Here is a 21,829-nt window from a genome sequence, read left to right as displayed (position 1 = left end):
TTATTCTCGTTTATTTAGCTGTATACGTGGAACTTTCTGCCTGTGGATCAGGGACTCTTTAGTCCCAGATAATCACTGATGAGAACTGACAGTTTACTGAGTGTCTGGTCTTTCGGCCTTGCTTCTTTTTCTCTTCAGTTTTGACGGGGGGTCTCATGATCCTTTTACTTCAGTTGTCCTAAGGATGGATCATGCACTACCATGCCCAGATTCCTTCGCTTCTATTTAACGTTTTGCTTTTGTGGGGCTGGTGATAGTTGTCTTGCCTAGCATATAATAGGCTTTTGAGTTTGGTCTCTACAGCATGTAATTTGGACAAGGAGACAAACTGTAATCTCATACTTGGAAGGTGGAAGTGGGAGGGATAGAAGTTCAAGGTCATCCTCAGCTATGCAGGGAGTTTGAGGCTAGCCTGGGTTAGACTTGGCCATTAGCTTGCTATATACCTCAGGTTGGGGGGGACCTCCAGACCTTTGACTCTCAGCATCCTCAATGAGTGCTGTTGGCCAGCATCCCTCACTGACCTTGAGGCTATGTGTTTGCTTTAACAGATCTGTTCCCCCTCCCCCTTAGTTCTGGGATCAAACCCAAAGGCTATAACAGCATAGACACACTATGGCAGTAGCCTACTCTTATCACACCACTACCATATCACACGAGATTAGTAACAACTTGAGTTTTCTTTTTTTCTTCTTAAAAAAATTCCTTTAACCACCATACTTTATGTGTAACAATGTTTCACATATTAAGTAACTGTAACAGAATGAATTGACATCTCAAGGTTTTATACTGTTGTCACACAGCTTCCCTCTCACAGAAAGGACAACCTGTTGAATAAAGTCCTGGCTTTGGGAGGGTAGAAGTGTCATGGAGTCAGCTTGCTACCAAATTCCCAGTTGTTCTCCTGTCTCAGGTCAGTGCTGCTCTGCAGCTCAGTGAGCAGTGGAAGTTCAGCAGTTTTGGTAGGCAGTCCTTGCTACACAGCTTGCACATGACTTGTTTCTAATGTCATGGCCACATTGATGACCTATATGTGGGTCATGCTTAACTTGAACTGGCACTGAGTCTTTCAGAGCCTCTTCCTGGCACATTTTCTTATTAACACTGATTTCCCATTGTGCATACTCTTATGCGTGTCCATTTAGCTGTCTCAAGATAACTGAAGTGTAAGTTTCTGGTTGAGTCATATGATGTGTTTTGCAGAGGCAGACTTATGTGAGGTTTTGCTGAGGTAAGACCTGTGAGAGGACATGTGATGTTTGGAGAAAGTATAAATAGAATTCAATGGACAGTGATAGGGCCCTTGCATAGCTAGCCTTACAATATGGTCTTATTGGTCTTATGTCCTGGCTGGTCTTAACTTCACTGAGAGGTATGGCAGAGAACTTCTCAAGGCATTCTGGCTGATCCTGGTTGCTCCCACTGACTCCTGTTAATTCTGAGGAGGCCGGGCAATTTCTGTTGAACTGTACCTGATACTGATTTGTGTTTGGCTTCCTGACACTACTGAACTGGACTGCTGGTATTCTGACAAATTGAGATTGGATTTTCCCCAAGAAACTACTTCTAAACAGGTCCACATCCCCTTATCCTACTTACCATTTTTTCTCTATCTTTGGATGGTGGACTAGAAGGGGAGTCAAAGTGTTAAAAACCTTTATTAAAGAAGGTTTTTTCTTTTTTAATCTAAGTCTACAACTGTCTTTTAATTGTTTATTCTTGGGTGCTGAGAATTGAAGCTACAACTGTTTTTCGAGATAGTGTTTCTCTGTAGCCCTAGATGTCCTGGAACTCACTCTGTAGACTAGGTTGGCCTTGAACTCAGAAATCTGCCTCCCTCTGCCTCCCAAGTGCTGGGATTAAAGGCATGCGACACCACTGCCCAGCTTTTATTTTTGATTTTCTTTGTTTGAAGCTATAACTTTGAACACGCTGGGCAAGTTCTCTACTTGGGCTACATCCCCAGCGCAAGCACTTTTAAAAGTAGGCAGGCAGTCTTTAAACAATCTGACATTTTTTAATTAAAGGATGTGTATGTCTCCTCTAGGCTTAAGGGAGAGCAGCTCACTTCATTCCTTCATGGATGGAGTAGGGAGGCTTATGGTGTTCAGCCCTGTGTCCTCAGAAGTACCCTGCCTTGAGGTACTTATGTGCCTCAAAGGCACATAACTGACAAGGGGAAACTTTGTGGTAGAATAGCCTCCCCTATGTTGCCTAAGGCTCTTCAGTGGTGTAGCTATTCGTGAGTTGTGCCGTGGCTGGGACTCTTCATGGTATAACTGCCTGTATGCTGTCCAAGGGATTTCCTGGTGGTGTAGCTGCCTTGGGTCATTTTTGATCCTGCAAGTAACCCCAATGTACTTACTGTTTCAGTTGGATTTGGATGGAATCCTTTTGTCGTTACCTTTTCCATGTGGTGAATAGATGCTTCTTCACATCTCCCCAGGAAGAGACACCTAACAGTGAACCCGAGAGCCAATACCCTTGGCTTTTCAGGCTGACTAGCCTCTACTGCATATTGCTTACCTGCCCTTACAGCAGGAAATAGGCAGTGAGTGGGTGTGTGCTAACATGGGTCAGACTGAGTTTGCTAACTCCCAGTTTAGCCCATGCACTGGATCTTCTCATCACATCAGAGGTTAGTCACAGAAACTGGAGGGACACCCACACTTCAATAGTGTACTTTATTAACTGTCTGATATGTCTAAAAGGTCAATCTACCACATTACCATAATTTTGGGATAGAATATTATGTTATGTCTATGAAAGATTAGTTTATCTTCATTTGTCAGGAGCCTTAAGTTGGGCAGCGTTACTCTTATACTTCTCTGCGATCTCTCTGATGTTTTCCAGGAGATTTTCAGACATGCATTCTTCATATTCTCTGTTGGCTTTAGCAATCTGCTCTTCAAGATGTTTCTAGTGGAAACAACACACAGTTCTTAATATACGAATACATATTTGTTTCAAGTGTGATATTTACATATAAGAATGACATTTATAAACTCAAAAAGAATCAGTTAGATGAAATAGTAGATGACTGAAATCTCAACATTTGAATGGCTGAAGCAGGAAGTTCAATACTAGTCTGGGCCGCCAAGAAAATGAAAAAAAAAAAAAAAAAAAAAAGACCACCCTTTGTGAGGAGGCCACCAGACTGCAGCAAACCACCACAACCAAAGAAGGCAGGCTAGGCTCACTGACTTGCCCTTGACTTTCGATGGGCTGTACCCAATAGGCAGATTAACGATGGGTTGGGTGGTGATGGAGACAATGGAAATGATCATGGAAGAGATCAGAGAAATAAGGAGAAAACTTAGCTATAGTTGAGAAATTGTCTAGGTATTCTTACGGAGGAAACTCTCTAATCGTTATGATCATCATGATGAATTCTCCCTTATGCCTTAACTTCAGCCATTTTTCATGAGACTCATACTGCGATTCACGCCTGACATGCGTTTGCTGATCTGATTGTGGTGAGCCTTGTGTTATTTCCATATGCCAGGTGGGCTTGTGTTGCCAGCTTCTAACTGGAGATTGCCTACCCACTCAGTGTAAGCATCTATTAGTAACAGTACAGTGTTGCCATTTGCATGGAAGAATGTAAATAAAGGAACTAAAAAAGCAAAAATATGCATGAAAACTTATGTATTTCATTTCTTTATTTTAGTTTGCTTTTTTTTTTCTTTTTTTGAGACAGGGTTTACGTAGTCCTGGCTATCCTCAAACCCACAACGATCTGCCTCCTCTGCCTCCTGAATGCTGAAATTAAAGACAGGCATGCACTACTACCACCAGCCTGCATTCCATTTACTTAATTATATTTTTCCTTGCTTCTCCAGAGATAATCATTTGCCTAATTGATGTGCTTTTAAATCTCCCAATCTTCTCAGAGCTATGTGTGTATTTATAATTATGCAGTCATTTCTGCAGATGCTCTGGTGAACAGACAGCGCATACGAAGAATAGTCTCCTGAGAATACAATCTCTAACAAAAACTGAATTTGTACAGGGACATCACAATATGCTTACAACTAGCTCAGATGTTTTGTGACTCATATCTCAGAATATAATCCCATCATTACACAACATGTAACTATATTGTCATATTGGGACTTGTTTTAAGTTTCATATTTATTGCATGTATTTATGACTGTGGTTAAAATTTTATTTATTTTTATTATTTTATGATTATGAGAGCTCTATCTGCATGTACACCTACATGCCAGAAGAGGGCATCAGATCACAGATGGTTGTGAGGCACCATGTGGTTGCTGGGAATCAAACTCAGGACCTCTGGAAGAGCAGACAGTGTTCTTACTAGCTGAGCTATGTCTCCAGCCCATTGTTTGTTTGTTTGTTTGTTTGTTTTTGGGTTTTTCCGAGACAGGGTTTCTCTGTATAGCCCTGGCTGTCCTGGAACTCACTCTGTAGACCAGGCTGGCCTAGAACTCAGAAATCCACCTGCCTCTGCCTCCCAAGTGCTGGGATTACATGCACGCGCCACCGCCCGGCCAGCCCATTGTTTTTTAAGACGGGGTTTCTCTGTATAATAGCCCTGGCTGTCCTGAAACTCTTTTTGTAAACCAGGATGGCCTTAAATTCACAAAGATCTTTCTCTGAGTACTGAGATTAAAGGCATGCACCATGGTACTTGTAATTTGTAGCTCAGGGTGGCCTGGAAGTCAGGGTAGTCCTGTTGCTCAGGTTCTGGAGCATTAGGATTACCACCATGCCCACTGCTTGCTTGGCATCTCACAGTTCACTCGTGTTGATTTGATTTTTGAGACAGTGTCTCCCTCTGTAGTTCAGGCTGGTCTTAAAACCTGTGATTTTCCTAGCGGGGCCTACCTAGCTTTCAGATTATAATCATGTGCTATTAATTATAGCTAGCCTTAAGCTAAAGATCTTGATATTCCAAGCACTGGAATTACAGGGTGTGCTACTATGTTGGCTAAGAAGTCCTTAATTTTAATTAAGTTGAATATATAAAGAATTTCTTTTTGTACCTAATTTAAGAACTTATTTTAATGCAGCAATTTCTAAGCAGATATTTATTTAGAATGCATTTTTAAAAATTTACTTGTTTATTATATATAAGTACACTGTAGCTGTCTTCAGACATACCAGAAGAAGGCATCAGATCTCAATACAGATGGTTGTGAGCCACCACATGGCTGCTGGGATTTGAACTCAGGACTTCTGGAAACGCAGTCAGTGCTCTTAGTCTCTGAGCCATCTCTCCAGCCTTTAAGAACATTTTTAACTGCTGTTATACAGTAAATATGGAACTCTTCAACTATGAGACTGTAATGATAGTCTAATGAAGTCTAGCCTCACCTGATGCTTACGGCCCATGTGGCCCTTGGCTCTGTGAGGCAGGATCTGCCCTCATAGTCTGTCTCCCTCAGATCTATCCTGCAGCACTCCCTTCCCTCATCCCAGTGTCACTTCAGAAAATGTCTCTTAGAATTCCGTAAAGACCCTTACCTCCAAAGACCCTACATGCGTAGTGACCATCTCCACAAGACGTTGTAAGTTGTTTTCCACCTTTCTTCTTTCTTCAGTTGTTGTCTGCACAGCTAACTGGTATCTATAGAATTAAGATTTTTTTTAAAGGGCAACTGTTTAATGTCTAAGAATAAATGAATAAATCAGCAAATTGTAGAAACCTGAGGAAATTGCAAATTTTGCATTTACTTATGCTATTGCTTTCCCCTGAGAAATATTGGTGAACATAGAAAACCACACCTGGTAGAGTCCATGCAAACACCGTATACAGGCATGCCAGCTGCTTCTGGTCATTGCACGTGTGGTCAACCCTGGTGCTGACATCTTCTATCCCATTTCTACCTCTTAGCTCAAGTGTGAGGCTATGACGCTTGGCTTTGGAGGGCTTCTTATGTGAAGAGTTCCATACTTACTGTACTGCTTATGTATTTCTTAAAAATTTAAGATGTGTCCAGCTGGGCACAGTGAAGCGTGCCTTTAGTCAAAAAAACCAGGTGGAGCTCTGTGAGTTCAAGGCCAGCTTCCTTTACTTAAATTCTTCAAATCTCCCCATTCATTATACCCCAAATAATTTTATAATAGGAATTAAAGAAAAAAATTTAGTGTCCCTCCCCCCCCCTTAGTTTTGTTTTCAAGGGTTTCTCTGTGTAACAGCTGTGTCTAGGAGACCAGGCTTGGCCTTGAATTCACAGAGATCTACCTTCCTTCCTCTGCCTCCCAAGTACTACCACTAAAGGTATGTGCCATGGCACCTGGCCAAAACCAGTTTCACAAAGCTGAAAAACTCAGATCATGGTGAGGTGAACTTACTCCCGCTGGACGGCGTCCAGCTCATCCTTGGCCTCCCTGAGGCCCTTGTTCACCGCGCTCTCCAGTAGGTGCTTGTGTTTCTCCAGGGACTTAAGCTCACTGGCACACTTCTTGTCTTCTTCCTCAGCTTCCTACAGGAGCAAGCAATTTTCCTTGATATTCATATTCTATTTGCTCAAGGTGTACTAAAAAGTGTAAAACATTAAAAAAATATAGTGCTGTATCATTTGTACTCCCAAGATGCTGACTGCCTTCTTCAACTGTTCCGCTGGGGAATGTTGTTTTTTTTTTTGTTTTGGTTTTTTTTTTTTTGGTTTTTTGGATTTGGTTTTGTCGAGACAGGGTTTCTCTGTGTAGCCTTGGCTGTTCTGGAACTCAATCTGTAGACCAGGCTGGCCTCGAACTCAGAAATCCGCCTGCCTCTGCCTCCCAGAGTGCTGGGATTACAGGTGTGCGCCACCACCGCCTGGCGAATGTTGTATTTTAAACACAAATGTGCCCTGTCCAAGAGGCCTCTGGGTAGTAACTCATTCAACAGTGTTCCAAGTCTAATTTATAGAAAAACCTGGTATTTTAAAAATTTCCACACAAGCATTACCACATAGCAAAAGCAGTCCTAGTCTCAGATTCCCAGGTTTGTGAAGATGAAGTATATGGATTTATAAATTCTTTCCTTCAAGTGCCTCTAAGAATAAACTTAAACTTTCATGGAAGAAACATGATAAATATAAAAATGACCAAATATCTCGTATTTTATGTACAGATAGGATTAGTTTTATATTTTCTAAAACTTTCACATTGCCCAAAAACAAACAAACAAACAAACAAACAAACAAACACCCAACCCATCCTATATAATACAGGACAAGACGACTTTGCATTCTATTGTCATAATTAATAATGGCACAGTTGGACATTATCATTAAATTGTCTATGTGCCAATGAACAGGTCTCTTAATACTTGTTTGATAAAATGCAGTGTCGGTGAGAACAGTGCTAGCCAGTCCTATACTTATCCACCTTTTGGGGCTCTTACAGTAGTTGGGAATTTAGTTAGGACAGTCAGTCTGCCATGATCCCTGATGGACAATTACTTATATAAAGCACATGACCTACTCATTCTTTAGGAGGACTTAACATTAACTCAATAAAAATACACAAGGGAGTATACTTTTATCATTTATCAAGACATGGTCTTGCTATGTATGTGTAGCCCAGGTGAGTTTCAAGGCTATGCATTCTTCCATCAGGGTCCTCCAAATATTGAGATTACAGGTATGATGATACCATACCTGGCTTTTTTTGGGTGGAGTTTTGAGACTGCCTCTCAGTGTATGTGTGCCACCATATCCAACTAAGATTTCAGAGTGACGTCAGAGAGTGTGCAGGGACAATCAGTCATGACAGAGCCTTGGCTAAGATGAACAACCTGGTCAGGTTCTTACCGTAACTTTTTGTTGGTAAAGGTCATCCAGCTTTTGAACCTCTTCCTTCAGCATCCTCACAGTCCTCTTGCTTTCCATTTTCACTGTGTTCAGCTTGGGGATAAAACCTTGGTTGAGAAATCACAACTAATACAAAACACTAAAGTCTCTCTAACATAAACATTTCATATTTTCTTTTATATAGATTGTCTGTTTATTTACTGTGTATATGGCTATTTTGCCAGCATGTAAGTCTGTGTACCATGTGTGTGCCTGGTGCCCACTAAAGAAAGATGAGGGCATCAGATCCCTCGAGGCTGGAGTTAACAGATTGTTGTGAGCTGCCACATGGTTGCTGGGAATCAAACCTGGGCTTTTTCCAACAACAACAAAGGCTCTTAACCACGGAGTCAACTCTCCGGCCCTTGTTTTTCTTTTAAAGAATTTAATTTTTAAAAAAGATTCTATTTTACATATATAAGTGTTTTACATGTATGTATGTATGTATGTATGTATGTATGTATGTATGTATGTATATATGTATACTATGTGCACACCTGGTGTCCCTGGAGTCCCTGGAGTCCCTGGAACTGCAGCTACAAGCAGTTGTGAACTGCTATCTGGGTGCTGGCAACTGAACCTGAGTCCTCTGCAAGAACAGCAAGTGTTTTTAATCACTGAGCCATCTTTCTAGCTCTAGTGACTACTTAATTTTTTAACACAGATGTCAAAACACACATTAGGATAAAGACAGCCTCTTTCAAAGATGTTGAGAAAACTATAGAAAAAAATGAAACCAAGTCTGAGTATCACCCTACATGAAACATTGAAAATGGAGCAAAGACTTGCTGGAATTGCTAGAGAAGACACCACTATGTTCTATATTAACAATCATCTGATGCAAAGGCAGGAACTTCTGAAAGGACTATAGTAGTATAGGAAATAACTCTAAGGACTGACAAATGGGTCATTTTAAAAAACCAATCAAACAAAACACCTAACAACAGAAACAACCATACAACTGAAGGGAAAGTCTACAGAGTGAGAAATCCTTGCTAACTATGTATCAGCCAGGCGTCTGCTATGTAAGAAACAGTGAACACCACATCCAAACACTACATGAGGTAGTAAAGGGAACAGGCAATTCTTAAAGAAGGAACTAAATGGCCAGTGATATCTGATGAAGGGCTCAACAATCTCAGCCATCAGGGAAACGCAAATTAAAGTGATTTGTGAATCTACCTTACTTGCTCAGAATGACTTACACTGAGAAAGATGTTGGCAAGGATTTGGGGAGAGAGGAATCCTAGTGAGAATATAATTGTTGCAGCTGCTATGGAAATCAGCATGACAATTTGTCAAAAATTAGAAAAGGGTTGGGAAGATGGCTCAGTGGTTAAGAGCACTGGCTGCTCTACAGAGGACCTGGGTTTGGTTCCTAGTACCCACATAGTGGCTTGCAACCATCTATAACTCCACTTCTGGGGACTCTCACATCCTCTTCTGGTCTCTACAGGTACCAGGGACACAGGAGCAATACTCACACGCATAAAAAGAAAAGTGAATAAACCTTTGAGAACTACAACCAGAAGTATCATATGATCTGGCTATTTCACCCAAGAGATGCTAAGTCCTACCACAGATATACTTTGACACTCATGTTTACTACTGCATTATTCACAATAGCTGGGAAATGCTGTCATTCTAGGTATCTATCCACAAAAATGACAGACAAGTAAGATGTTGTACACATATATGCAACATAACTTTATTCGTCTGTATTAAATAAAATAATGGGGGCTGGAGAGATGGATCAGTGGTTAAGAGCACTTGTCTGTCTTCCAGAGGACCAACATTTGATTCCCAACCACCTGTAACACCAGCTTCAGGAGGGTCTGACATCTCTGATCTCTAAGGGCACCTGCACTCACATGCACATACACATATTTAAAAGTTAAAAAAAATGAAAATGGGTCAAATTGTAAATCATATGTTAGCTGAAATAAGTTGTATTCAGAATGAAAAATAAATAAACACTGCTTTTTTTCTCATATGTGAAACCCTGATTTAACTTTCTGTGTGACTGTGATTGTGTGTATGCATGGATGGTTCATGAGACTAGAAAGAACTGTGAGAGGGAAGTAAAGACTTAAGGGATGAGGGTGTTTTGAGATAAGAATGGAATCTTGTGCCAGGAATACAGAAAGGAGGCAACCATGGACAAGGAAATAGCTAGAGTGGCAACCAGGGAAGGGGAGGGCAGCTGGTGTGCAGAAGAACAGAACATGCATAACAGGGTGAAATCTACTACTTCGTAGCTAACTTAATAATCTTCTAATGGAAAATATTTGTTCCCGTAGCCATCTTCCCACTTGAAATGGAGTCCATAGGGCAGGTGCTGGCTATATTAGTACTGGTAACATCTAATACAGTATATGGTCACGTGTAAAGCATTTGCTGAGCCAGTTATTGCTATGCATGTGCCTAATTCCAGCACTTAGAAGGCAAGGGCCCAAAGACTGCAGGCTAGGGACTCTCCTATGCTGAGCAAGGCCCTGTCTTAAATAAGACAAACATATCTGCTAAGTACATTTCAGTGGTAATTACTGAGCTTTTTTGTGCATGTCAGTGATTGGTTTAATCTTTTCCATGATGACCTTTAGGTTTTTGTATAGGCTCACAGTAACCTCATGATAATTATATTTATGCTCTGATAATTCTCAAGTCCTAAAATCATCTGGCCTTTAATGTTTGAAAACACTATAAAATCTGTAAAATCATTTGTTAATGAAATCTTTTTTGAGAGCCATTTCTTTTTCTGGTTACTCATTTTTACTTTTCATTTGGAGTCAATTTTGAAATTTTTATTATTTATGCTATAATCCATCATAACATTTTTCTAATTTTTTTCAAGACAGGTTTTTGTTATATAAGCCAGGCTGGTCTTGAACTTGCTATGTAGATCAGGCTAATCTTGAACTCAAGAGTCTCCTGCTTCAGCTTTCAGAGAATGCTGGATTATTGGCATGCACCACTGGGTCTAGCTCATCAATTATTACTTAAATAACTTAGGTATATGGATATTTTATAAGCATGTTTGTATCATATGCACACAGTGCTCAAGGAGGCCAGAAGAGGGTGTCAGATCTGCTTGTGAGACACTATGTGGGTGCTAGGAGCTGAACACAAGTCCTCTGGAAGAACAACAAATGCTCGTAACTGCTGGGCCATCTCTCCTGCCCCTCGTCTGTCCATCCATCTGTCTACCCACCCACCCACCCACCCACCCACCCACCCATCCATCCATTCATCCATTCATTCATCTAGTATATACAATATATGATTATTTGGATTTTTGGTTTTTTTTTTTTTTTTTTTTTCGAGACAGGGTTTCTCTGTGTAGCCTTGGCTGTCCTGGAACTCACTCTGTAGACCAGGCTGGCCTCGAACTCATAGATCCGCCTGCCTCTGCCTCCCAGAGTGCTGGGATTACAGGCGTGCGCCACCACCGCCCGGCACAATATGATTATTATGTATAATTACTTTATATATATATAAATGTTTTGTCTGTATGTAGGTATGTGTCATGTGCTCATGAAAATCTGAAGAACTGGTGCCAAAGGTTGTGAGTCACTGTGTGGGTGCTAAGAATTAAAACTCAGGTCATCAGAAACAACCAGTGTTCTTAACCAACTCTTTAGCCATAAATATGAATATGAACATGAACACACACACACACACACACACACACACACACACACACACATTTTTTTGAGTCATGAGCTCATGTAGCCCAGACTGGCTTTCAACTTCCTATGTAGCCCTGAATATGAACATGAACACACACACACACACACACACATTTTTTTGAGTCATGAACTCATGTAGCCCAGGGTAGCTTTCAATACTGGATTCTCTGCCTCTAAAGCTGGGATTACAGGTACTCACCATTGTACTCAGGTTTAACTCACCACCTTTTTTTTTGTTTTTTTGTTTTTTGTTTTTTTTTTAAAAGATCGACTTCTGCTTATATTGTGATTTCTCATAATTCAAACTAACTTGTTTTATTTCTAACCATAGCTCATGTTTTACTTTAAAATTTCCTATCTTTTATTTTTTGTGACATAGGGTCTTATTCTGTGGCCCAGCCTGGCCTAGAACTTGCAATCCTCTTGGCCTCTGTATTCAAAGTACTAGGATTGCAGGTACAAGGTAACACTCTATTCTGGGGATAAACCCAGGGCTGTGGGCTCATGCTAAGGAAGTATTTACAAGGCCATGTTTTCAGTCCACAAAGTCAGATTCCATGGAGACTGTTAACATTGAATAAACTGTGGATCACAGTTTATTTATAGATTAAAAAAGGAACAGCTGTCTGTTTTGAGACTGGGAGATACATCAAGTCTTGGCTAGAACAATTTTTGAAGAACTGTGTTTGCCAGGGCTTCACTGTTTTGAGTTATTGAATATAGTGGCCGTGGTGTCTCAGGGTTACAGAAGGCATCATGTCTCAGGTGTTTGAGAGCAGGAACTCCTGTTAGTCTTCCTCCTCAGTCTCCTGAGTGCCAGGGTGACATGCTTGTCACACCACATTCATCTGAAAACTACCCTAAAAACAGTCATTTGGCTCATTCCAAGATTTCACAGTCCCAGCTGAGCATTAATGGCACATAAGAAGCCGGCTTCAAATCCATCTGAATATAAAAAGGACACTGGATTATGTCAAGAAGTGAAGAAAATTGAGTTTATTCCACTTTATTGTGGTAGTAAATGAAGACTCGAATGGTTAAAGAACTTAGTTCCTTTATATGTACCAGTCAAGGTTAGTGCCCACTTTCATTTTTTATCATTTTAATTAAAATTTATGGGAGGCAGAGGCAAATGAATCTCTGAGTTCAAGGCCAGCTTGGTCTACAGAGGGAGTTCCAGGACAGTCAGGACTATACAGAGAAACCCTGTCTTGAAAAACAATTTAAATGGTTATTGCTCAGAAACCACAAGTCAGACTCAGTGTTATGCTTCAGTCACCCACATTATACTTACTTGTTCTAAAGTATTCTCCAGATCCATCTTTTTATTCAGAGCTTTGTTAATTTCTTCTTCAGTTTCATTCAAGAGTTCTTTGAGAGGTGCCTAGAAAATACATCAAACGGGTGAGATGATATCTGATTATAAACTTCTCCCATGAAGCTTGTCTATACTATGATGTACGTCAGTTTTAGAGTAATAAAAATAGCCATGATATTTTATCTAATATAACAATGAGGAGAAAACACCTTTGACAGTTTTGAAGACAAGGTTTAGGATTAAAAAAAAAGCCAGTCTCAACCTTCATCCTCCCACAGGCTGGGAGTATGTAACACAATGCCCAACACATGTCTATGTATTATGTGTCTGCATGTATGTACATGTGAGTGCAGGTACCTGCTGAGGCCACACCTGTTGGGTCTTCCTGGAACTGGATTATAGGAGGTTATGAAGTGACTGATGTGGGTGCTGGGGATAGATCCTGGGTTCTTTACAAGAACGGTCAGCACTCTTTCTCTTAACCATGAGCCATCTCTCCAACCTATTCCTCTTAATACCTCACAAAGATTTAGTCTCATCATTCTGGTAGAATTTCTATTTGGCTTCTAATCTACTGATTTTATTGCAACACTATACTTCATTGTTCTCCACTATACTTTTTAAAAATGAGAGAATACTACTTTAAAATGATAAATAGAATAGTTATGTGAAAATAAACTTAGTGAATTTAATATACTTACAATGTTATGAAAATATTATTTGTACTTTTAAAATACGTTGTCATTTAAAAAAGAAAATGCCACAGGCCATTATACATCAAGAAAATCTTTAAAGTTATTGTGGGCTTCTAATTCTGACCAGTTCCTTTTCTGGTGCTGTGCATCAAACCCAAGACCTTCTACAATAAGCGTGGACTCTACCACAGAACATGCCTGTAGGCTCAGCACTCAGGAAGCTGAGAGAGTAGCACTGTCATGAGTTGAGACCTGGCTGGGGATTCACAGTAAGATTTTGCCTCAGAAAACACTATTGAAAAGGGGGTGGGAGTGGGGCAGGATCTAGCTGGCTTGACTTAAGCAATGGCTGGTCATGAATAAACTGCCATTTCTGAGGAGGCAGGGCTCTGGGTATTTTATTTCTAGCACACAGCTGGCCTTCGACATAGTTTGTATACAACAGATACATGACAGAAGATTAATTCTCCCATCCAAGTATCAACCAGAATTGACCCTGCTTAGCTTCTGATTAGATGAGATCAGCAGGTTCAGGACAGCGTGGCCAGAGACTAGATGAATATAGTTCTCTAGAGTCAATAGCATACCCTTTGACTCTACATTTTTATATTCAAAGGCTGAGCATTTCAAAGGTGGCATTTTAGTACTGACAATAAAACTATAACATTTATGAATAATCTAAACATTGTAATATAGCAATAAAATTTTTTTCTTCTGAAAATCATCTCCTTAGTCATTTCAAAATTAGGCATTTCTTGTTGCTGTCGATTACTGACATTTCTTTTTCTTTTCTTTTTGCCTTGAAAAATAGTCCATTATACTTTATGCCTTCATGTGTGTGGTTGTACCTAGAACTTTTCCCACAGATGTACTGCAAATACTTTACCTTTCAAGATTTCACTTTAGAGCTACCCCTCTTCAGTCTTCTGGCCAGAGAGAATATCTGCTTACCAACCTGAAGGACTTCCAGGAAAGCATTTGCTAGCACTGCTCTCCTAAGAGGGGCTGAAGGTAACTCGAAAGCAAAGGTTACCTCAGACTGTCGACACAGGCCTCATATCTGTTTTACTTGTAATAGCTTTCCTTGTGGATAGTTGGATGGGGTAAAGTAGGCATAGGGGACAAGGCTTTCTTTTTTTTGGGGGGGGGGGGAGATTTGGTTTTTTTTTTTTCCCCGAGACAGGGTTTCTCTGTGTTGCCCTGGCTGTTCTGGAACTCACTCTGTAGACCAGGCTGTCCTCGAACTCAGAAATCCACCTGCCTCTGCCTCCCAGAGTGCTGGGATTACAGGCGTGCGCCGCTGCTGCTGCTGCTGCCACCACCACCCAGCTAGGGCCAAGACTTTCTAAGTTCAAAAGTTTCGTGTGTGAGACGAGATTTCTGCGACTCAGAATAAAGGGAAAGTAGCCAGGGTCTCACGCCTGAGTCTAGTCTGAGGTCTTGGAGAGACTCAATTGGAACACATACTTACATACACTTGAGTCCTGTATTTGACAAGGCAGTTGGCACCAGCCTCAGGATTAAACTTAATTTCAAAGTCATAACCTTTGGAATTCTCAGCACCTTTGGGGATGAGCTTCAATTTTCTAGCCAACTTGTGGTACTCTGCTAACTGCGCTTCAATCTGGTAAAGAGAACACAGCAAAAATATTAATGTGAAGCAGTCTATACTGTGTGGTTGGTGAACGTTAGCTGCACACCACTGCCCCTTCATTAACTCTGTGTAATTTAGATTAAGTCCGAGTTTTGCTATCAACTAAAATCTACCTTTTCAAACCTGAACAGAAATATGAAATAAAGCTAAAACTTAGACTTAATAACATGTAAAACATTTTAATTACCAAAAATAAAGAGATAATTTACATTTCAAACTGTTAACTCTATTGAAAAAATTTTTAGTAGTTCATATTTTGATCTGTCCTTTAATGCTACCACTGAGTTACGTTACCAGGAAGGTATTTTTTCCCTCTAATGGAGCCCCCACTTTTCTCATGCTCTAACTTTTATATTGTTATGTGACTTATTTGTTCCATTTTAGCAGTTGAATGTAAGCTCTACAGAAGAGGATAGAGAACACAGCCTGGCTGTTTCTCCCCTCTTCTTTTGCTGCCCTGCTGCAATACAGTGGCTCTCTAAGACCTTCTGGCTCCACTTTTAGTCTGACGAGAAAGCCTCCAGGTGCTCACTGCATATGTCTCTGGGTTCCTTCCCCCACAGTAAACACTTCTGATCATCTAGATGCAGCTGCAGCATTAGACTTCACAGAATACTGGAAGGTGACTACCAGAGCTGAAACATGGGGCAAAAATTTATTACAGAAGAAAAGGTTCCAGACGGATCATTTAGAGTGAGTGCAGTGTCCTACAGAGACTCTCTCATTTAGAGGGAGTGCTTGTGACCTACGGATACTATGATGCTGCTCTCAGGAACCTAACACACTAGGCTTTTTCACGAGGCCGGACTTGGCCTCTTCCTAGGCCACTGCTTACCCACATTTTTTTCCCTTTCAGTTTATTCATCCAAATAAGTCGGTTATTCCTTTTAGCTTCATAGACCACTTAGTTTACTTAGTCTAGAGATTTATAACCTTCTCTTTCTTTCAGAGCATTTGAGATAAGGTTTCCTGAAATAACTTACTGGAGATTCACTGATGCAGTCTAACTACACTTCACTTTCTAAAGAAGCAAGAGGAGGCTGTGAAAGGCTAGATGATGCAGATAGTGGCAAATTGCAGGCTAATGCTCAGTGTTGACCAAATTCTAGGCTCAAAGACTTTAGGTGCCACATCCTTTTCTTTGTTATTACGGATTGAACCTGGTATCCTGAGCGTGCTAAGCTTGTACTCCATCACTGAGGAATACCTGTTATTTCTTATAATTGTGCATATAAGTTTCCTTTACACACAAGGGTGGAGCTTGCCTCCAAGTGTCAGGAAGGTAAGGGAATGTAGGTGACACTCTATGCTAGAATAACATACATGATCACCCCCCTACCCTGCCAATTTCTTGGTTCATTATCAGAAAACTGAGTTTATCTTAAATTTGACTGACATATAGGAGTGTTTTACTTGTGAAAAAAATGTCAGCACCAGAAAAACTGATCACTCTACCTTCTGAGTTCTTCTTGGTTACACAGCCTGTACACAGCCTGTCAGCTGTGATGAGGTCACTGAGAATATGGTATGACTTACCGCCTCTTTGCCTCTGGCATATTTTAATTCCTCATTCCACAATTGTTGTTGTTCAGCTTCCAGGTCTTTGGTTAATCTATTAATGGTCTGCTGCAATTCATTTTTCTCATGATTTATTCTCTCAATGTCCGCAACTGAATACTTCTGGTTATCAACGATACTCTGTAGTCGAGTGTTTTCCTGTGTAACTGTTTCACATTCTAGCTCTGCATTGGAAGAAACAAAAATATCAAGTTTCTTTAATTTCTACAAAGAAACTGATGGTGTCATTTAAGATGGCTGACTTTTAAATATCCATCTTATACACCCTTTCTTTTGGGTAACCAATCCTACTTCAATAAGGATATAAGCCAATGCAAGTAAAGTTTTATATTAACCTCTTCCACACTGGCTTTACTACAGCCTCAGAAAGAACGATATGACAAATAAGCCTACCCAAGGTTACACTTAAAACTTGAAAATAGGTATAGTTTGACTCTGTTTATTTTAAATGCTTTTAATACTCTTTGAAAAACTCTTTGAATTATTCAGAAATGTTATTTTTACAGTATAGTTGGTAAGCTCTACCTCTGAGCTGGTTTACATAATTTTAGGCATATGTTACACATCTGCACAAAAGCATGACAGATGTAGAGAATTTAAATATGTCCTAATCATTTGTAGTCACAAATGCCTTTAAGTAAGCAAGGAAGCTAAAATATTAAGAGAATTACAACAAATGACAGATGAAGTATTGTTATTTAACTCTACTGACAATTTTTTGGACAAAATATTCTAATAAGAATAAGATATGGGAGGTGCTAAAATGGTGTGGTTGGCAAAGTGCGTATGTGAGAAACTGCAGTTTCAGGAAAGCTGTAGATGTCCATAGATTTACTTTTAAACTGCAGTTTGATGGCTCTGTGATTTTAGGCAACCTCTGCTCCACTTCTGGTGTCACAGAAGATTGCAAACAACACGTATCATAGCATTTCCCAAAGCTAAACTAAGGTTGCTATGGGTTCCGGAACAGATGTTATAAAGACACAGGATACAGATGAGCCTCCTTAGCTGTGTTTCTGATTTTACAGGATGATGCATGTGTAGGTTTCCATCTTATTTCAGTTGCTGACTTGCTTATACGGGACTGACAGAGGATAAGACATTAAGAACCCTGCTGCTCAGGGCCAGTAAGATAGCTCAGCCAGTAGACCCTCAACGTGCAAGCCTGGAAAACTGAGTTTGATTTCCAGAACCAAGTGAACTCTGCAAGAACTGTCCTTTTACCTCCACGTGTGCCCTGTAGTATGTTCTCCTACATATGACACATACATGCTAAATAAAAATGTGAAAATTATCAAAAAGGAATCTAGCTTATAATATAAAGCAACATATTCATATAGAATTACTATGATATATTGTATACATACAAAACCATATACAAGGTCATATTCAGAAGACTTCTGTTCTTCAATAGCCTGTCTATTGGCTTCAGAAGCCATGTATGTACTCAAGGCAGGCAGGAACAGTAGTGCACACCTATAACCCTACTGCTTGGGAGGCGAGCTGAAGCCAACCTGGGTTGCTCAGCAAGCCCATCTAAAACCAAAAATGTTATGTACTGAAGATGAGTCACAGTGGGCGAGCAAGGGCCATACTCCTCTGGGACATGTCAATAGATGGATCTGAGAATGTTGATGTGAGACAACACTGGATTATGCAGGTGTACCTTCAATCAGTGCCACTGTGAGACAGAGGCAAAGGGAGAGCTCATGCAGATACGAAGAAGACACAGGGGCCAGAGAGATGCTCAGAAGGTTGGAGCACTTGTTGCTTTTGCAGAGGCCCAGGTTCAGAACCCAGAACCTACGTGGATGGTTTACAAGCACCCACAACTCCAGTTCCAGTAGATCTGACACTCACTTCTGACCTGAAGCACCAAGTACAAGAAAAGGAATAGGAGGAGGAGGAAGAGAAAGAGGAGGAGAAAATCAACAACTGAAGGGGGTGGTGGCAATTTATAATCTTAGCTAAGGAGGCAGGATTTTAAGTTTGAGGCAAGCTTGGGCTATGTATTAAAGACCTCTGGAGGCTGAGGCAGAAGGATCGTCAATTTAAAGCCAGTGTGGGATACAAAGACAGTCTTTAAGAGGAAACAGAATAAAGGCAATGGAAAGACAGAGGCAGAGATTAGGTGTGATCTGGACATAAACTCAGGAATGTTGTCAGCTTCAGAAGATGGAAAAATGTATTTTCCAAATGTTCTGAGTCCCTTGGTGAGAACAAATTTATTGAATCTTAGATTATACTTATAACTATGAGAAGAAAAAAATGTATTATTATTTTGGGTTTTCAAGACAGGTTCTTACTATATAGCTCTGGCTGTCCTAGAATTCACTATGTAGCCCAGACTGGCCTTGAACTTACAGATATCCATATCGCCCACCTCTGTCTCCCAAGTGCTGGGATATATACCACTATGCCTGGCTAAGAGAACAAATTCTTATTGTTTTAATCCATTAACTGTGTGATAATTTGTTACAGCAGACTACTACAGAAAGTCCCATAAAACTTGATAGACAGAAAGTTATAATAAAAGGAAAAGATTACCTAGATAATTGCATATTTGATATGTCCACACAGCCCCATAGGCCAATCTGAATGACCTCTTTTACTGTTAGCTTTGCTTACCTAATCTACCAATTTCTTCATCAAGACTACTCAATTTCTGTTCCAGAATGGATGAATGAGACTCCAAATTGCTCATGTACGCTTTATAGTTTTGAACATCTGCTTGTAAGGAAGTTTTCAGTTTCCTCAACGATATCAGACGATTCTTGAAAGAACATATTTAAATTAGTTATTTTTACAAAGAACCATTCTGTATTTTAAAGAAAGCAATATTATTTACACTTATATTAGAGGAAGTCAAAAGAACTAGAAAAATGACTAAAGTATATTATTATAACTTAATAATTTAATGAGCGACTTCAGTTTAGGATAGGAAAAACCAAAGACAATGTAGAAGCTCAAATATTTAATATCTGGTCACCATGCAGAACAATCTGGGTGCTCCACTAATAAAACACAAGATAGAGTTAAGATGCTGGTATCAGGGCTGGAGAGATGGCAGGGTTGAGAGCACTAGCTGTTTTTTCACAGAACCTGCATTAGATCCCTAGCACCCATATGGTGCTAACCACCTTCCGAATCTTGAGTTCAGGGGATCCAACAGCTTTTTCTGGTTTCCATGGACACTGTTAACATGTGGTACATAAATACGCATGTGGGCAAAACACACACACACACACACACACACACACCCCAAAAACCAAGGGAAAAACAAAGCACCACAAACACCAGGCATGGTTTCATTGAAAGGTCCATAAAGTGTGGAAAAAAGAAGTCTAACCTTTAAGAGCTTATTTGTTTACCTATTTAAAACACCTTCCTTAAGAGTCTTTTGAAAGAGGCTCATGAGTCTAAAGAGCTGTCAAGTGAGTTCAGAAACACGCCTACTAACCGGTTCTTTTTCTCTTTCCTGCTCCAGGCTTGCGATCTGTTCATTTAGTGCTTTGTTTTCTGCTGCTAGCGATTCCAGCTTGGACGCATCTACCTTGTACAAGTCCTCTGGAGACAAAGCGCAAACACCTCATCAGAATCAACCACAGTGCTCTCGGTTTTCTGCAGCTTGTTCCCTCACTTACCCAAACCGCAAATGCGGCGGACCCTGCTGTCTGTACCAGCAAGCTTTGCTTTCCTCCTGGAATGTCCTATTGCCCTTAGCCTGCTTAAGCCTTCTTCCACTGCAGCTGTTGCCTTTGCCTACAGTTCCTCATTGAATTTCCATTCTGCTCTACCCAACAGAATACGAGCTCCTGAGGCCAAGGCTTTCTGTTCGTCATTTCTTTACATTTGGTGCCTGACACATGGGTACACATAAACATTTATTTGAGTAGATTCAAAATGAATTTTCCTTTGTGTGTGTTATGTACGTTTATGTGTCTACATGTGTGCATGTAGAAGCCAGTGGCTGAGGTTGTGCATCTCCAGTCATTTTCATCTTATGATTTTAGATAAGATCTCTCTGCAAACCTAGAGCTCCCTGATTTGGTCAGATTGGCTGATCAGCAAGCTCTAGGGAATCTCAAGCATCTACTTTTCTAGTGCCGAGGTCAAGGACCACTTGCTGTACTTGTATTTTTATGGGTGTGGGATCCAGACTCAGGGCCCCATGCTTGCTGAGAATGTACTTCATTGACTGAACTGTTTATCTGGCCCTGACGTTTGCCTTCTTAAATCCATCTACTCCTTGTGCCATGTACACAAGGTGGAATGCTCTTTGTCACTCTTTAGGATGATACAATCCTGGAAATCCTAAGGGATGCTTCTGGTTTCCCTCTTACCTTGGTTATCATCTGGGTGTCAAAGTGACTTTCCCATATTACTGCATAACAATGAATGAAAAGTAATTTACTTGGAAACACAATAGCCTGCTAACTCCCTCCAAGTTTCAATAGAGAGACTTTACATACTTTCCCAAAGTAGTGCTATAACTTCTTACATATTAGAGACATGGACAAATATCTTTTGTGTTTCCAACAAAGAACATTTCTTATTTTATTTTGTATCTTTTCAAGACAGGGTTTCTCTATGTAGTCCTGCCTGTTCTCAAACTCACTTTGAAGACCAGGTTTTGGCCTCAGCAATCGCCTTCCTTTGTATTTTGAGTCCTGGGATTAAAGTCATGTGCCATCACTGTCTGGCCCATTTGGTATTTTATTACATTGCTCTCTAGTATGCAAAGCTTCTGAGAGATGATGCATTTCTTAGGTCATAACCAGTAAGGGTTATGACTCAGGCCTGACTGTAACAGTTATTTTTTGTTTAACTACTACTTTTTTCCCATTAAAGAACAATTTTTAGGAAAGCAACTCATGAGAAATCAGGCATGCCAAGATAAACAGCCACCCAGAATGAAGTGACAGTGCAGTGACAGTGCAGCAGCGGGACACTCACTCAGTGTTGCCTGCAGCTCAGCATCCACATCTTCGAAGGTGTCGGCCCCGGTCATGAACTTCTCATAGCATTTTTTAGTATAGTCCAAAAACAACTGATTGGGTTAAGCAGATTTTTAAAAACAAAGACATGAC

At 40.3% G+C, this 21,829-nt stretch overlaps 1 protein-coding gene across 1 annotated transcript in view; it reads right to left on the bottom strand.

Moving 5' to 3' along the window:
* Window positions 1-2,665: 2,665 nt before the first annotated feature.
* Ndc80 (NDC80 kinetochore complex component) overlaps window positions 2,666-21,829 on the bottom strand; it is a 32,759-nt gene continuing 13,595 nt past the window's right edge. The window contains exons 8-17 of the mRNA XM_052193809.1: window positions 21,696-21,789; window positions 20,200-20,306; window positions 19,368-19,512; window positions 16,698-16,903; window positions 14,979-15,131; window positions 12,789-12,878; window positions 7,767-7,859; window positions 6,322-6,452; window positions 5,491-5,593; window positions 2,666-2,919 (exon numbers count right to left, since the gene is read on the bottom strand). Coding sequence (XP_052049769.1) covers window positions 2,782-2,919; window positions 5,491-5,593; window positions 6,322-6,452; window positions 7,767-7,859; window positions 12,789-12,878; window positions 14,979-15,131; window positions 16,698-16,903; window positions 19,368-19,512; window positions 20,200-20,306; window positions 21,696-21,789 — 1,260 coding nt within the window. The 3' untranslated portion in view covers window positions 2,666-2,781. The remainder of the gene's footprint in view (window positions 2,920-5,490; window positions 5,594-6,321; window positions 6,453-7,766; window positions 7,860-12,788; window positions 12,879-14,978; window positions 15,132-16,697; window positions 16,904-19,367; window positions 19,513-20,199; window positions 20,307-21,695; window positions 21,790-21,829) is intronic.

Source organism: Apodemus sylvaticus, chromosome 9 (assembly GCF_947179515.1).
Source record: "Apodemus sylvaticus chromosome 9, mApoSyl1.1, whole genome shotgun sequence".
Taxonomy (NCBI): Eukaryota; Metazoa; Chordata; class Mammalia; order Rodentia; family Muridae; genus Apodemus; species Apodemus sylvaticus.
Note: the sequence above shows the minus strand (reverse complement) of the source record. Positions and strands in the feature narration are given on the sequence as shown.